We start from the raw sequence: 17,765 nt of genomic DNA, 5'->3' as shown, positions 1-17,765 counted from the left end.
TTGGTCGTCACTTGAGCTCCCTCGAGAGAGCCACGTGGACTAACAGGCACCTTTTTTCTGTGGTAGTAATGCCGCCACCCTGTACCAGATGTATTATGTGCCTCTGCATTTCATCAAATACACGACAGTAGATTGATGGATAGGACTGACCTTGCATTCGTGACCATCGACAGTAGGATGTGCCCAGGCATTGTGGCCATAATTTTGTCAAGCCCAAATGCCCACCGTTAAAGAAATCCCCGGACCCCAAGAAGTGCACGTACTGAATGCTGATGTACACCTACTTTCTGCTCGACTCTGACTCTGATGATTCTTGTGCTCGAGATCGATGGAATGTTTTTCGTGGATGTTGCTGTTTGCACTGTTCTGCACGGGGAGGCCACGGTCAGGTCGTATACGGACCGCAGGGCCGTCCCTGGAGGGGGGCAGGGTGGGCGACCGCCCTGGGCCCCCAAATGCATGGGGCCCCCACATATATATGCAAAAAAATATAGCAACAGCCCACGTCCATGTATTAAGGCCCAGCAGGTTTGTTTGAGGTCCAGGTGGCTAGGTGTATTAGAGTTCTGAAGTAGGAGATTAGAAGTTCAGAAGACGTCTCACGCCGCGGCCATCGTTTCGTCTTCTTGTTTGCTTCTCGGCGACGCGGACGGCGGATCTCACTGATCGCTCTTGCCTCCGATAGTCCGATCCCAAAACTCCCCGCAACACACTCCACTAATCTCATCGCTGATCGCTGGTCATTCAATTGATCGTGCGGGCGTGCGGCGGCCTTCTGTAGTCCAGCTCCGGCACGGTGCAGAGACCAGGACAGGAAGCCAATCAGGTCTGAAGCCGATTCAGATTGGTACGTGCTGCGTACAAGTTCTTCACTGCCTTGCTAACTAATTTATCACATGTTCATCTTTTCTAATTAGTGCCTTGCTAACTGATTTGGCTACAATTGCTCTTTTCTAATTATCACATGTGTTTGTTTTTATTTTCAGCTCTTTGTGATATACTGATATCATGTCATCAAGAAAGTATCCATCTGGTAGCGAAAAGAGGAAAAGAAAAAAACATGCAGATGACTTTATAGAAACACAAAGAGGAGCTATGGATAAATTTTTGAAGATTAATCCTAATGTTTCGACGATGAATTGGCGATCGTTGCTGTGGAGGAAGAGGAACCGGCTGTTAGAATTTCTGAAGAAGAGGAAAATATCGACATCAACGTCGATGATAACAATGTAAGTGGCCCTGATAATCCATCTAATTCATCACCTGCACAAGCACAGTCTGCTAGTCTTGATGAGGAGCCGGTTTATACTCCTGAAATTTATGATCCGAGAAATTGGGATAATCTTGATAATAAAGCAAGAGATATATTAGTTGAGAAAGGGCCTGTAAGAGAACAAGGTATTGAATTCCCTCTAGATAATGCATCAAGACATTTTTCATATGCTCATTACTACAGAAAATTAAGCAATGGAGAGGTACATGATAGAAAATGGCTAGTTTATTCAAAGCATGTTGACAAAGTTTTTTGCTTCTGTTGTAAGATCTTTAAGTATCTCGGTAACAAGAGTCCAAGTTTTTTAGCACAAGATGGATATAGAAATTGGAGGCATATCAGTGAGAAGCTTAGAGAACATGAAAATAGTGTTGAGCATATTAGCAATATGAACAAGTGGAATGAACTACGGACTAGATTGCAGAAAGAGGAAACTATTGATAAAGACTTGCAGAAGCAAATTAATAAGGAGAAAGAACGTTTGAGGCAAGTTTTGCTAAGAATAATAGCAATTGTAAAATTTCTTGATAAACGCAACTTGGCTTTTAGAGGAAGCATTGAGCAACTTTACAGTGGTAGTAATGGCAATTTTTTAGCCTCTGTTGAGATGATTGCTGAATTTGATTTGGTAATGCAAGACCATCTTAGACGTATTCAGAACAAAGAAATGCATTACCATTATCTCAGTCCTAAGATTCAGAATGAGTTGATAGTTCTTTTGTCTTCTAATATTACAAGGTCTATCATAAAGGTTGTTAAAGAGGCCAAGTATTGGCAACTTTGAGTTTCTGCTTGGTATGGTTATCTGGCATGATATTTTATATTCTGTAAACAAAGTGAGTAAGAAATTGCAATCACCAGACATGTGCATTGACTCTGCTTTGAATCAAATACAAGGTATGGTGCAGTACTTTGAGGCATACAGAAATGAGGGGTTTTCTTCTAGTCTGATCATTGCAAAAGGCATTGCAACTGAAATGGGTGTAGAGGCATTGTTTCCTATAAAACGCCGTGCCTTAAGAAAGAAACAGTTTGATGAAAATAATTGTGAAGAAGAAATTCTAGAGGGTGAAAGGGCTTTTGAAGTGAAATATTTTTTGTTTGTAGTTGATATGGCAATCACTTTATTGAAAACCAGATTTGAAGAACTCATGGTGTTCAAAGATATATTTGATTTTTTATTAAGCTCAACTATCCTGAAGTCATTGAATGATACTGAACTAGAAGAGTCTTGCACCAAATTTGCAAACACTTTCTCTCATGATGGTTCATCTGATGTTGAGGTACATGATCTTATTTCTGAGTTGAAGATTTTAAAATTTACTCTACCAGATGGCATATTGTTTGCTATGCAGATATTTGAGCATGTCAGAGATTTAGATTGTTATCCTAATATCTCAATTGCTTATCGGATATTATTTACTATTCCTGTGACCGTTGCATCAGCTGAGAGAAGCTTTTCAAAATTGAAATTATTGAGGAATTATTTGAGATCAACAATGACTCAAGAGAGATTAAATGGTTTGGCAATTCTATGCATCGAAAAGAATTTGTTGGATGAGATTGATCTCAATGGTATAATCGATGACTTTGTATCACAAAATGTTAGAAGAAATTTTTAGCATGCTATCATGTAACAAGTAAGTGTTTATGACTATACTTTATATTTGTTATCTTATAAACTTTAAAGCATTATAAAAAAATTATTGAATGTTCAATAATATGTGTTTATTATTATATATATATAAATACATAATATATATACACATATTGATAGATGGGGCCTCCATATTGGATTTCGCCCTGGGCCCCCGAAAAGTCAGGAACGGCCCTGTACGGACGATTGCCGAGTCATAATGGAAGCCGAATCCACGTAGTAGGGGACAGCGGGACGGGGCGTGGCCGTGCGCCCGTGCCCGATGCAATCACGGAACTCTCGGTAACCAGACGGACGAAAATGGATGGACCAAGGCAGAACACATGAAGGATTTGTTCCTTGCTTTGTAATTAAAAAAAGGAAGGATATGAGGATTGTAGAAAATTGAAAAGGAAAATAATAATAATAATAATAAAAGAATATGAGGATTGTAGAAAATTGAAAAAGAAAATTCACCAAGATATATTCCCTCCTACCCCCTCACAGAGGACTCGCTGCGCAGGCCAAAGAGGGTGGGAAAGTGTTGGAAAGGGGTGAAAAACACCACAGGAAAAAGGGAAAATTCCCTGGAAGGCCCTCAAGAAAATGACGCTTACTTCTATGGTCCTGGAAAACTGAGACGCTCTTCTGTGGCCTTCTTTTTATTTTCGTTCCCTTCCATGGCCCTCCCGTTACATCTGCAGTTAAGTCCCAGTTAAGTGACTATGAAAAGACCATAGTACCCCCGGGGGAAATCCCCTGCAAGGCCCTCAAACAAATCACGCTTCGTTCTATAGCCCTGCAGCCCTCTGGCCGCCGCACGCCCGCCGCCCGGCGCCTGCAGCCCTCCGCCCGCCGCCCGGCGCCCGCAGCCCGCCGCCCGCCGCGCGCAGCCCTCCGCCCGGCGCCCGCAGCCCGCTGCCCGCCGCGCGCCGCTCGCCGCTCGGCGCCCGCAGCCCGCCGCTCGCCGCCCGGTGCCCGCAGCCCTCCGCCCGGCGCCCGACGCTCGCCGCGCACCGCGCGCCCGCCACCCGCCGCCCGCCGCGCGCCCGCCGCGCGCCGCTCACGGGATGGATGGGGGAGATGGGGTCGGGGGTGTGTGTGGGAGTGGCAAGGGCAGTTCAGACCAAGATAGTTTTCTTCTTACCTCAAACCTTAAACCCTAACAGAATGGGCTAACGGATCTAACGGGAGGGCCATGGAAGGGAACGAAAATAAAAAGAAGGCCACAGAAGGGCGTCTCAGTTTTCCAGGACCATAAAAGGAAGCGTCATTTCTTGAGGGCCTTCTAGGAAATTTTCCCCAGGAAAAAATTGAATCCGCTCCATGCAAAGAACTTTTTTCACCATGCCCGCCTGCGTGTACCCAACTGGCCATGCATGGCAATTAGCGTTTATTTCCTAGCATACATAGCTTCTTTCATGCACGGCAAATACTAGCATTAGCAGCTGGCCTAGCGTGATTGGTTCTAGCGTTTCATTCCTAATATTGCTTCTTTCATTCCGGGCAATTAGCATAGCACCTTCTCTTTCCATTTTCTTCCAACCTTTTTCTTTCCTAGCGTGAATTAATTGTTCCTTCCTATTTCCAACCTTTTCTTTCCTAGCTTGATTGCCTACGCCAATTATTAGCACCTTGAGATGCATGATTTCTTAGCTTTTCTTTCCTACTACTACTATTACTTCTTTCGATCACTCACGGCAATTAGCATATATAGCACATGGCCTAGCGTGATTGTTCCTTTTAATTTCCAACCTTTGCCTGGCGTTCGTCGCCACACCGCTCGAGGCCCGGGGATCTTCGCCATCGAGGAGCCGCAGGCTGTCCTCGCCACGCCGCTTGAGGAGGTCGTCCGCTTCAAGGAGGAGTCGTCGTCGTCGTCATGTACCCACAAGCTATGGTCATCGTGGTGCTACGGGAGATCATGCATCCTTGTCGATCCCATCTTCCCGAAGCGAAGGGGAGGACCACGACGGCCGCGAGCTGGAGCGCATCCACGGTCAGACACACAAACTGCTGTGCATCCACGCCTCCACGGTAAAGCCGAGCACGTAATCTCCGTGTCCATGTCCCTTGATGTCACCAGGCAAGTTTTTGGTTTCATGACAATTCACAATTTCGCGTCAATGCTGTTTTCTGATCTGGATATGGTTAACTGGTCGATTTTGCATCTTACTCCCTCCGTTTCAAAATGTAGGTTGTTTTGACATTTTTAGATTCATAGTATTTGCTATGTACCTAGATATATTGTATGTCTAGGTGCATAACAAAATTTATAAATCTAGAAAAGTCAAAATGACTTACATTTTGGAACGGATGGAGTAGTTCTGAACCTCACGCACTATTGTTTGAGGATATTAGCACCAGATATGGATCCCAAGTCTTTTCCCACATCACATTAATGAGATTCTTTTCCCAACAATAGCGCAGTTCAATGGATTTCTAGACCTAAAAGTTTTGATATGTGTCTATGCATATGAACACACATTTATCACCATGCTTGTGAAAGATAAATAAAAAGACGATGAATCAAGTAGCTTTACCATCGAGGAAATGGGCCAATCAATCACCTACAATCTCTCATCCAATTAGGAAATATATTGGCTGATCATTGCAAAAGGAAGTATATAATGTGTTACGATTTTTGAAAGGAAATATATTGGCCGGTCATTGGCAGATCAACACTCCATTCAACTTGATTAGGAAAGGTATTGACCGGCCAATCAATCTTGATAATAATTCAACTAGATTAGGAAAGATATTGGTCGGCCATGTTGGGAGGTTAATAATTTCTATAATATTGATCCAATCCAATTAGGAAATATTTTAGCCGGCCAATCAACTATCCATATAAGGGCTATTGGTGTACGCGGCTCCCTGTGTATATATACCTGTGAGGCTGCGAGATTAGTTACGGGTCACACGTAGAGCAACCATATATATTCTTCCATATTGTTAGTAGTAGAAAAAATAGAATAAGATGGTTTCATCTATCTTTTTCATGATCATGGATGATACCCTTGTAATGCGCATGGATCCTAGGTGGACCTGATCGCGGTTATGACTTCTGTTGGCTCAGTGAACCCCATATGCTCATTTGATCCATATGCCACAAGGGTGATCAGACTTAAGTACTCGAGGTTGTTTTTTAACTATCAATATGATTGTGGATTTTTATAGATAGGAAAATAATGTATCTTTTTGTACTTATATTGGATTCTACATATTGTGATGGACTACGACTAGATGATAGGTGGAAAATTCCTTGAAGCCAAATTCCAAAACAGGTTTATGATGGTCACTGGAGCTCTTTCTTTCAAGAGCTCCAGTGACCATCATAAACCTGTTTTGGAGTTCAGCTTGAAGAAATTTTACATCAGGCCTTTGGTCATAGTCCGTCACAATATGTAGGAATCCAATCTGACTACAAAAAGATACATTATTTTCTATTTATAAAAATCCACAACCATATTGATTGTTAAAAAACAAACCTCGAGTCCTTAAGACAGATCTCCCTTGTGGCGTATGGATCAAACGAGCATCATGGTTCATTGAGCCAACAGAAGCCACAACCGTAATCAGGTCCACATGCATCATTTCAAAGGCATCATCCATGGTCATGAAAAAGGCAGATCAAACCATCATATTCTATTTTTTTCTACTAATAACAGTATGTAAGAATATATGGTTGCTCTATATATGTGACGCGTGACTAACCTTGCAAGTATATATACACATGGAACTGCATGCACCAATAGCCCACATATGCATAGCTGGCCAGCCGAAATATTTTTTACTCTTACAGGTAAATAGCAAAAATCTATGTATCTAGATTTATCAAAATGACCTACAATTTGGAATGGACAGAGAAATTGGATATGATCAATATTATAGAAATTAACCCCAATACCTTTTCTAATCTAGTTGAATCAATTAGCAAGATTGATTGGACGGCCAATACCTTTCCTAATTGAGTTGAATGGCCGGTCAATACCTTTCCTAATCTAGTTGCATCAATTAGTAAGATTGATCGGACAGCCAATACCTTTCCTAATCGAGTTGAATGGAAGGTCGATCTGATAATGACCGGCAAATATATTACCTTGCAAAAATCCGAACATATTATATATTTCCTTTCCTTTTGCAATGAACGGCCAATATATGTCCTAATTGGATGAGAGATTGAAGGTGATTGATTGGTCAGTCAATACATCTCCTAAGTTTATTGGAGTATTTATGGAAGGTTAACATCTACTAATATAATCTACTAAGAATTAAAAAAAAACTTTCCTTGAAGTGTGGATGTACTCCCTCTATCCTGAAATATAGAGCATCCTACCATTTTCATGATAAATTAAGAAGATGAGGAAATAACGTATGTACCCCTACTTAATATCTTGTTTGGTTGTCATTTTGCTGATTTCATAGCCGGTTGGGAATAATTACTTTCCAAATTTATATTTAGGTATAAATTTTGAATCCTTCAATACCTTATTTTAGGATGGAGGGAGTATAACATAGGCAATCAATTCACTCCTTTAATTTCTTTCATTGATGTGTGGATGCAAAACATAGGCGCAATCATTTCCGTCCTTTAATTTGTTTAAAAATGATAGGAAATTAGTGACAACTAGACCCAACTTAGTGGCAATTAGCAGCAAAATTAGAGGGGGCAGGGAGGGGGAGGCTTGTGATGCGCGTGGGGGGTAGGGGTGTGGTGGGCCCGGCTGGGTGAGTTTAGGTGACAAAAAGTTTTGCTATTTGGCAGATTCATTTTCTAAAGAACGTTGCGAGGTCTTCTTCACAATTTGGTACCCCTCAGCCCTGTCAAGTGGGTCCTCTGCAAGTAGAGAGGAGGGTCTAATCTTGATGAGAAAAGTTCTCGAATGTTTCATCCTTTATAGTATGGGAACATATAGATGAAATGCTTGGAAGAGAGATTAGTTGCATCACACCGTTTAGCAGAGGTATGATAATTTGAGAATAACTTTTCTTGAAATCAATACTTCCTTATGGGGAGCATGTACAAACATGAAACAGAGGGATATGAGCTTTATTTCAACGCTCAAAATCATTTGGACTTTATCACCAGCTACTATAAATCATACACGGATCGATAAAATTGAAGCCCTTGATATAATAGTGTGATAATCAAATAATAATGTCATCAAACTTTCAAACTAGATGAGATCGATCGATAGAAATTATTACAGTAGATTTAACAAATAAAAAGGAATATAAAGATCATTTACAAATGTTGCTGCCTTCAAGATATGAAGATGTCACAGAGCGACCTTGGCGAGCAACTCCTTTAAGATGGCCGGGCAGCTGTTCGTCAAGTGATCAAAGCCATCGGTCGCTATGGCTGCTTTGAGGTTGGTCCCGGACATGAGAAATTTGAGGCATGCCTTTTTAAGCCCTTCACAACCATGCTTCTCGGCCAACGCCAGTATCGTTCCAACGGAGCTTGTGCTGATGTAGTTGCAGAGCTTATCTTCGCACATCAACTTTAGCCCTCTCCAGGCTATATCTATCTGCTGCGACCAGCAAATGCTGCGCCACGACCATGGTTTCACCCTCGGCTATGTCCGGTAACGAGTCGGTGTAGATGAAGTGAAGCAGGACCTTGAACACTCTCTGTTCAATGTCCTTGACGCGCATGCAGGCTGAGGTCCCCTCCTCCATCGGGCCAAAGAGCTCCGCCTTGAAAACCGGCGACCGAGCGGCGAGTATGCTCCTATGAGCCCTGAACGTCCCTCCACCCACCTCTAGGGTGACATCTGCTCCCTCCCCGCTCAAGAGGAGATGCTCAAGTTGCCGGTGCATGTCGGACGGTGGCACGGCGACAAACATCGCTGGGGAAGCATCCTCTTCCTCTTTCTTGGTCTTCTTCAAGACCTGCTTGATCAAGGCGGTGATGTGCTCCTTGTTGTTCCCCTTCAAGACGGTGATGCCTCCCTGCTGGACGCCACCAAGACGGTGATGCTGCAGTGGACCCTGAAACAGTCTCCCCAGAGGCAGGCCGACTGCTCCAACGCCTTCCTCTTGATGAACTTTGGGAGCCCTTCGCAACCAGAGGAGTGAACTTGTAGCTGTCGAGCAGCATGTGCATTGAGATCCAGTCGAGCTCGGACGGGTCGCTGCTGTTAGGGTAGTACCTGAGGCACCAGCGGTGGCCGGCGGCCATGAAGGGGGCGGAGAAAAACTTGGCGGCCGGGAGGGCCTTGGTCCGGGAGTAGCCGTCGATGGTGAGCACGTGAGACCCGGGCACTTCCCTGACGACCAGGGTCGATGCCGGCGCGCCGACGGCAGGCGTGGAGGAAGGGATCGACGCCATCTGGCTGGAGGACGGCAAGCAAAGCCCTACTGCAACGACGACTAGCTGATCGAGCAAAGACGGAGGATGATCGGTGAACGGTTTTGGAAGGTGAATCCATGGAGGCAGGATCAAGAGGTTTTATTCATGGCGACGAGGAGGTCAGGAACGTGTCAGATCCGGACCGGATCTGAACTAGGATCAAATACGGCATGATTAGAGGTGTGATTTGGGCCGTGCTATTTTTGGGCAGGCTATGGCACCATCTTTTAGCACGACCCGAGCACGGCACAGCATAAAATTTTGGACCGTGCCGGCATGATACGAACATCAGGACCGTGCCGCGTCTAGGATCTTAGCACAATGGGCCGTATAGCATGGCCCGCATTTTGGGCTGTGCTTGGGCCACCACGACACAAAAATGGTCCATCGGCCTGTGTGTAGCTAGCTTTTAATATCAACAATTTATACTACTTTCTAATTAACAACAGTTACTCTTCAATAAAGTTATTAAAAAAGATGACTTTTCATTTTCTATGTATAGAAATCTCTTCATGTAGCAATGAGTATTGTAAATATACTGAGGGCCGTGCTTAAGCTAGCATGATACAAATATGTGCCGACGCGCCGTGGATTGTGCTAGGGTCTAGTAAAAAGATTGTCATGTTGTTGCGGCACGGCATGACATGCCTCGTGTGTCTAGAAGTCTAGATCCGACATGGTAAGAGCACGAGAGGACCGGGCTAGGCTGGCACGGCCTGGCCCAAGTCCCACCTCTAGGCATGATCAATCTCTGGCGCCGATCAACCTAGAAATCCGTTTCTCTAAGTGTGCTAAATTTTTTCCCTTCAAAAATAATAAAAAATTTCCCACATCTAAGTGCGTTAATTTTTCCTGAAATACATATATTCAGTATTTGATCAATTAGCATTCCGTTGGTGCTGCACAATCACTGGCTACAATGACTCGAATACAATCCGGGTGAGCGGTCATAATAGGATCCACCATCATATATATCGCGCACACATGCGGTACTCTGTGGGCTTAAAACAGATACAATGATACGTAGCTCTCCTGCATAATCCAGAAAAAATAGATACAAAATGAATCAAAACTATCAATCACTGATATTATTGAGATCGCAAAGACTGAACAAAGTTCGAATCAAAAGTATCATCGCGGACATAGTTTTATGAGTAAAATGCACCGCCATCCAAAATGCACATTCAAATCTTCAACTGGCTAACTGTATCACTTGAATTCCAAATCACCAATGTAGTCACATAAGCTTATATTAGTGTCCAGGATTTACATTTTCCTGAATATAAAGTCCAAATTGAAATACACTGGCAAGTACAATGACAATTCTTAAGTGTTGCGGCGGCCTTCAAGATTCACGAAGATGTCACAGAGCGACGACCTTGTCAAGTAGCTCCTTGAGAACGGACGGGCAGCTGTTGCTCAGGTGCTCAAAGCCCCTGGTCGCGATGGCCGCCTTCAGGTTGCTGCCGGCCATGAGGAAATCCAGGCACGCCCTCTTGAGCCCCTGGCAGCCATGCCGCTCGGCCAGCGCCAGCGCCGTCCCGACGGTGCTCGCGTCGATGTCGTCGCAGAGCTTGTCCTCGCAGATCAGCTTCAGCCTCTCCAGGCCGTACCTGTCCGCCGGGGCGAGCAGGCGCCGCGCCATGGCCGTCGCCTCGTGGACGTCATCCTCCAGCTCCGGGAGGGAGTCGGTGTACACGAAGTGGAGCAGGGCCCGGAACACCTCAGCGTCGACGCCTTCGATCCACACGCAGACCGCGGCGCTCGGCCCCGCCGGGGCCGGGGCGAAGAGCTCAGCCCGGAGGGCCGGCGATCGGGCGGCGAGGATGCTCCGGTGCGCCGCGACGGTCTCGCCGCCCACCTCTAACGACACGTCCGCCCCCTCCCCGCTCGAGAGGAGGCGCCCGAGGTCCCGGCCCATGTCGGACGGCGGCACCGCGACGTACCTCGCCGCGGCGGGGGCGGCGGGGGCGTCTTCCCTGGCGGTCTCCTTCAGGACGGTGACGTCGCACCTAACCCTGAAGGAGTCGTTGCAAAGGTAGGGCGATTGCTGCAACACCCTCCTCTTGATGAACTTGTGCCAGCCCTTTCCCGGCGATGAAGACGAAGCCTCGCATGTGAACGTGTCCGCCTTGTAGGTGAAGTAGGTGTAGGTCGGCACCGGCTCGCCGCTCGCGTCGAGGAGGCTGAACGAGAACCATGCCTTGACGGCGACCTCCCGAGCATCGGCCGGTTCGAGGTGCAGGAACAAGGAGATGTACTCGGAGTCGTCTGCGTTGGTCCCGACGGGGTAGTGCGAGATGCGCCAGCGATGGCCGGCGACGGCGAAGGTGGCAGAGCGTAAGAACTGGCCGGCGACGAGCCCCTTGGTGGTCCTGCTGTACTCGTCGACGGTGAGCACGTGCGAGCTTGTCACCTCCTCGGCGGCGATGGTCGACGCGCTGTGCGCAGGGGCGGCGCACGCGCTGCCGCCTCCCATGGCTAGCTGCCGGCCGGCCTGGAAGATGGTCAGATCGCCGTGTGGTTGGTGGGCTGTTGGAGGCCGCCGACGACGCGGCTGATGCAGCTAGCTAGCCAACTCAGAGAAGCCAAGCAATGGTGAATTTCGATCGAGGATTCGAGGGAGGGGTCGGGAGGGTTTTGTTGACGCGCTCCGATCCGGCGAGGAGGAACAGGGCGTACTCCTATACGGACACGGATATGGCCGGCGGACTCCGACTCGGATCGGACATCGATGCTGACACGACTGCCACTCTCTGTACTGCGTAGCGTATCTTTGTTTTTGTTTTGGTTGACCAGCGCATACCAGTTTTACATTTTACCCTTTACCAGCTAATAGCTAATAATATGCCTGTGCGTTAGTTACTACAGGAAGTTCTATAAATATATTGATTAGCATAGTATATGCAGAACTTGAGTTTTTTTAATTTTACCCGCCAAACACTACTTCTAAACGGTCTCGAACCCTTAGCTCAATAAACGGTTAGCCGGAATCCGATTAGAACTTTGATTGACACATAAATGAATCATTGCTTGTTTTAGTAACAGTAGAGTTTAGTAATAGTAGAGATGGAGACTAATGGAAAAAAAGACTCCCGGGTAAATTCTCACATGGAACATTAGGAAAAAAATCAAAAGCATTCTCAGAAAAATAAAAATTAACTACCATTGACAATAACATACGCTAAATTAATTAATTAATTAATATGATTTCCTTACAAAAGGTACCCACCTGTATAGCATTATAAAATAGTCTAATACAACCCATCTAAATTACATATCTATACTATCAATTTAATAGCCTATCACTATGAAAATATCGTAAGTATCCCTGTTGCTTGAAATCAAATGCGACCCTTATTGAAATTAACATAAAGTAAATCCTAACTCTGTATCTAAATTATATTTATCCATAGATGCCAAATAATTACTTTCTCCATTCTAGTTTGACAGACTTATTTCATCTTGACATAATGATGAAGGAGAAAAATCCTGCTTACCGTACAATTTTTCACGAGGACTTATTTTTGTTGTTAAAATCCAATCATACTTTTTTTTATGGGAAATCCAATCCTACTTCGTTTCACAACTTAATTTGCAAAAGCATGACATGTAAATCAAATAGAAAAAACCACGTCATGGATGTTGTCTCTCGGTCCCGTCTAAGTGTGAACAAATGGGCCGACACGAGCACGGACCGGCCCAACCAATAGCTGATCCCGGGCCACAACATAGGTTGCCCAGCCCAGGCACGGTACAAACAGGCGATGTGGAGGGAAAAAAATGACAAAAACGTAGAACACAATGGGGCATTCAGAGAATTAAACTCTGGACCTCTCGCACCCTAAGCGAGAATCATACCACTAGACCAAATGCCCTTTTCGTTTTACATGTTTCTTTTACCCTGTTTAACTGTACCCATATAGTATGTCGATACAATCCATACAAATACAAATACAGTGTACATTTGCACCCCGGTGCCAATCCTGGCATTTGCTCAAACTCACAGCAGAACAAAACAGCCTCGCATAGTCACATGCACACAACCTCTGGACCTCACCTCATGACTATGAGACAATGTGTGTGGTCCAGAACCAAAACCAAAACCTCATCTTCAGGCCACTCAGGACCATCCAGATCTCTTCTGAATTTGCATTTCCATGTACTGCAAAAAGGGTTTCAGATTGGGGATTCCGAGAATTGAACTCGGGACCTTACGCTCCCTAAGCGTACATCTTACCACTAGACTAAATCCCCAGCTGTGCTCTACGCATGTCTGCAGGTTTTCAGAAAGGAAAGACAGACAGAAAATTCAGACGATTTACTTTTACCTGTTCTAAGGGTTGGTTCTGCAGGAACAATATCCTTGTATTTGAAATCCTGGAAATTTCTCTTCTACTTGGATTTGGTCAGATGTAGTAGGGAAGATCAGGGCACTTGCTTAAGTTGACAAAATGAAACTGAAAGCAGGGGGAGCCAGTGCAAACAGAGACTGGAAAATGGAATGATAGTAAAGGCCTTATGCAGCTTCTGTTGGCAGGTTCATCACCAGCATAGCTGATGCATCATCACATATTATTGTGAACGGTACTTCACTAATCTAACAGCAAAACTCTGCTGCAATATCTTATTTCCATATAGTTACAGATCAGATATCAATTTTTTAATATAGAAAATGTTACTCCAGTCAAAACTGGTGGATATACTGCACTGAGTTGAGCCTTTGACCAAGCTAGCTGTATTGTAGTTACGCCGTTACAGGTAGAAGCCTAGCTAACACATTGTGACTTTGTCGCTTCCACCTTACTGCGATTACTTCATCAACCATTTCGTATTTTAGTACGATTGGCATTACAGGTATAGCTAAACCGCAATTAAGTGTTCACTGACCAACACTGAGTGCTACTGTGCAACTAGGAGAATTGCTACATCCAGCAGCACAATCAGAGTGCTGAACTTCACAAAAAACAAAGCTGCCTCACATGCACACACAACTTCTGAACCTCATTAGACATACATGTACGTGGTCCAAAACCAAAACATCATCTTCAGGCTACTCAGGGTCAGCCAGAGCTCTGAATTTTGCATTGCCAAGCACTGCAAAAAGGGTTTTAGGTTGGGGATTCCGAGAATTGAACTCGGGACCTTACACTCCCTAAGCGTACATCTTACCACTAGACTAAATCCCCTGATGTGCTCTACCCATGTCGGCAGGTTTTCAGAAATGAGGGACATAAAATTCAGATGATTTACTTCAATCTGTTGTGAGGGTCAGTTCTCCAAGAAGAACGAATGGACTTCAGACCCTTCATAAAAGTGCACAACGGCCATGTATTTGAAATCATGGAAAAGTTATTTTGCTACTTTGATTTGGTCAAATGTTGTAGCGAAGATCAATGCACTTTCTTATGTTGACAAAATGAAACTGAAAGAAAGGAGGCCTTCTGCAGCTTTTGGTGGCAGGTTCATCACCAGGATAACTGATGAGCCATCACATATAAATGCATACTTCAACTATTCGGGCACCAGGATAACCGACGCCTCAAATAATCTCTGCATTTTCACTATAACTTGGACATCTTGATAGTGATTTGGACACCTTGACTATGGATTGGACTTCATCCATGAGACCTAGAAATCTTATAAATCTTGAGCTCACAAACTTGTTAGTCCCATTGACTATGTTGTCACACAATCACCAAAATCATAATTATGGTCTAATGGGGCCATGTTTCTTACACCTGGCTAAAACCTTTGTCCCCTAAGCTTCAATGCACATTTAGTACAGCACTGATTTGAGCCATGGACCATGCTAGCTGCATTGTAGTTACACCCTTACAGGCATAAGCCTAGCCAACACCTTGTGACTTTGTGGCTTCCATCTTACTGCAATACTTCATCAGCCATTTAGTAGCACTGGCATTACAGGGCCTTGTGTGACATTGTGATCCACACATTAATCTGTCACTTTGTGAAGGTATTCCATACTACGCTCCGGAGTCCATATACTATAGTTAACTTCTAATTCTGTCAATTCAGTAGAATGTAAGATGGCAAAGTAAGGCATAGACAAAACTGCAACTAAGTGACCATTGACCAAATCGCACACTGAGTATTACTATGCAACTAGTAGTAATTGATACATTCAGCAGCACAATCGGAGTGCTCAACTTCACACAAAACAAAGCGGTCTCACATGCACACATAAGTTCTGATCCTCATTAGACATACATGTATGTGGACATGTGGTCCAAAACAAAAACATCATCTTCAGGCTACTCAGGGTCAGCCAGAACTCTGAATTTTCATTGGCAAGCACTGCAAAAAGGGTTTCAGGTTGGGGATTCCGAGAATTGAACTCGGGACCTTACACTCCCTAAGCGTACATCTTACCACTAGACTAAATCCCCTGCTGTGCTCTATGCCTGTCTGCAGGTTTTTCACAATAAGAGAGGCAGCGAATTCAGATGATTTACTTTTTATCTGTTACAATGGTCAGTTCTGCAGGATCAATGAATGGACTTCAGACCCTTCATAGAAGTGCACAACGGCCATGTATTTGAAATCATGGAAAAATTCTTTTGCTACTTTGATTTGGTCAAATGTAGTAGCGAAGATCAATGCACTTTCTTAATTTGACAAAACGAAACTGAAAGAAAGGAGGCCTTCTGCAGATTTGGTGGCAGGTTCATCACCAGGATAACTGACGAGCCATCACATATAAATGCATACTTCACTACTCTGGCAGTAGAGGGCAGTTCTTAATTGTGTTTAAGATCATAATTGTGTTAATATTGTGACAGGTTTAGTAGCAACAATGTTACTCCAGTCAAAATAGGTGGAGATACAGCATTATGTGGAGTTACAGGTATAAGCCTAGCTAAAACCTTTGTGGCCTATGCTTTAATGCAATTATCATTGACTATTTTAGGAGCATTCTGATTGCAGGTATAAGTACATGCCTTGTGAAATTGTGGTCACACAGTAATCTGTCACTATGTGAAGGTGGTCCATAGTCCAGAGTCCAGATGCTATACTCATGATCTGAAGATAATCTATAAATAACTTATAATCCTGTCAAATTCAGGAGGAAAATCCATATATGTAAGATGGCAAGGTAAAGCGTAAAAACAATGGCAGCTAAGTGATCCGTGATCAATTGCACTGTTGAGTGAATGCTATTGTGCAACTTAGTGCTACACTCAGCATCTTAGTCTGAACAATATTATTGTTGTATATTGATGTTATGGCAGTTCTATCTTATATAAATCACCTTCATGATCTGATATGTTATTACTTACTCTCTAGTAGCTTTTCAGATTGGGGATTCCAAGAATTGAACTCGGGACCTTACGCTCCCTAAGCGTACATCTTACCACTAGACTAAATCACCAAGTCTGTTCTATGCATCTATTTCCAGAATTTCAGCCAAAAAAAGCACATATCAAATTTACAAAGGTTTACATTTATCTTTTCTTTATTTGGAAAAAAAACATTTATCTGTTCTTGCTTCTGAGGGTTAGTCCAGTGGTAGACGTTCCATTTACTTATTTTGGATGACATTGCTGGTCTCCACTGTGGGAGCAATGCAGGCCTTGTTCAGAATGAAACAAGTGTATATTTAGGAAATAGAACTACATAATATACATATTTCTGTGCTAGTTTCTAACACCCATGCATCTGAAATAAGAAGGCTCTGGACTTATAATTGATCAATAACTAATGTTTCTGTGCAAAGTTTCTAAGCAAAACAAAGAGTTCAGGCACCTCTCAGCCAAGATGTGCTGAAAAATTTCAGCAATGCAAGTTAGCTCTGTTCCACAGCACCATTGCAATAAATTAGTTGTGTTAGAGTTCTATCTAATAAAATTTAAGTAAGTTCAGTGTTGATATGAAATATTCTTTACTTACATGACCTGTAGTTTGGACATAAAAAGCATGGGACTGACTACAACAGTTACCTTCATACGCAGGTATAGTCTGACGCTTTGTGAGGTTGTGTCCTATGCCTTATCTTTACATGCAGGATGTGGTTCAGATTTCATTGTCCGGACCTAATTCGCCTCATCTCAACATCATCCATGACCATCTGTCCCTTGGCATCAAAATTCAAAAAGCTTTTCAGGTTGGGGATTCCGAGAATTGAACTCGGGACCTTACGCTCCCTAAGCGTACATCTTACCACTAGACTAAATCCCCAGCAGTGTTTTATGTGTGTACTTCATAAATTGAGAATAAGATATGAAATTTACGTCTTACCATTTATCTGCTCTGTCTTCTGAGGTTGGTCCAGTGGTCAATGTTCTATGTTGTGTTTGGATGATATTGCAGGTTCAAATTGTGGAAGCAGTGCAGGCCTGATTCGGAGAAGAGCAAGTGTACATCTAGAAATAAGAACTACTTAATGTACATATCATCGTAGTAATTACTTCATAACACAAATGTATTAGAAATAAGATGGCTCGTGACTAAGAGATTATACATCTAAATTCAGTTAA

General features: G+C 43.8%; 1 protein-coding gene, 6 non-coding genes and 1 pseudogene across 7 annotated transcripts; all 8 read right to left on the bottom strand.

Annotated features, from left to right (window-relative positions):
• Positions 1-8,191: 8,191 nt before the first annotated feature.
• LOC112872342 lies at positions 8,192-9,246 on the bottom strand (annotated as a pseudogene).
• A 1,354-nt stretch (positions 9,247-10,600) lies between these two features.
• On the bottom strand, positions 10,601-11,234 carry LOC112903280 (BTB/POZ and MATH domain-containing protein 2-like). The gene has a single exon (XM_025972517.1). The coding sequence runs from the start codon at positions 11,186-11,188 to the stop codon at positions 10,631-10,633; it is 558 nt and encodes a 185-aa protein (XP_025828302.1). The 5' UTR covers positions 11,189-11,234; the 3' UTR covers positions 10,601-10,630.
• Positions 11,235-13,073: 1,839 nt separating this feature from the next.
• TRNAP-AGG lies at positions 13,074-13,145 on the bottom strand. The gene has a single exon. It is a non-coding gene; the product is annotated as a tRNA-Pro (tRNA).
• A 307-nt stretch (positions 13,146-13,452) lies between these two features.
• Positions 13,453-13,524, bottom strand: TRNAP-AGG. Its single transcript has one exon. It is a non-coding gene; the product is annotated as a tRNA-Pro (tRNA).
• An 860-nt stretch (positions 13,525-14,384) lies between these two features.
• Positions 14,385-14,456, bottom strand: TRNAP-AGG. Its single transcript has one exon. It is a non-coding gene; the product is annotated as a tRNA-Pro (tRNA).
• Positions 14,457-15,605: 1,149 nt separating this feature from the next.
• TRNAP-AGG lies at positions 15,606-15,677 on the bottom strand. The gene has a single exon. It is a non-coding gene; the product is annotated as a tRNA-Pro (tRNA).
• Positions 15,678-16,588: 911 nt separating this feature from the next.
• TRNAP-AGG lies at positions 16,589-16,660 on the bottom strand. The gene has a single exon. It is a non-coding gene; the product is annotated as a tRNA-Pro (tRNA).
• Positions 16,661-17,394: 734 nt separating this feature from the next.
• On the bottom strand, positions 17,395-17,466 carry TRNAP-AGG. The gene has a single exon. It is a non-coding gene; the product is annotated as a tRNA-Pro (tRNA).
• Between the last annotated feature and the right edge of the window lie 299 nt (positions 17,467-17,765).

This window comes from Panicum hallii, chromosome 8 (genome assembly GCF_002211085.1).
Source record: "Panicum hallii strain FIL2 chromosome 8, PHallii_v3.1, whole genome shotgun sequence".
Lineage (NCBI taxonomy): Eukaryota > Viridiplantae > Streptophyta > Magnoliopsida > Poales > Poaceae > Panicum > Panicum hallii.
The sequence above is the reverse complement of the archived record's forward strand: the minus strand, read 5'-3'. Positions and strand labels throughout refer to the sequence as shown.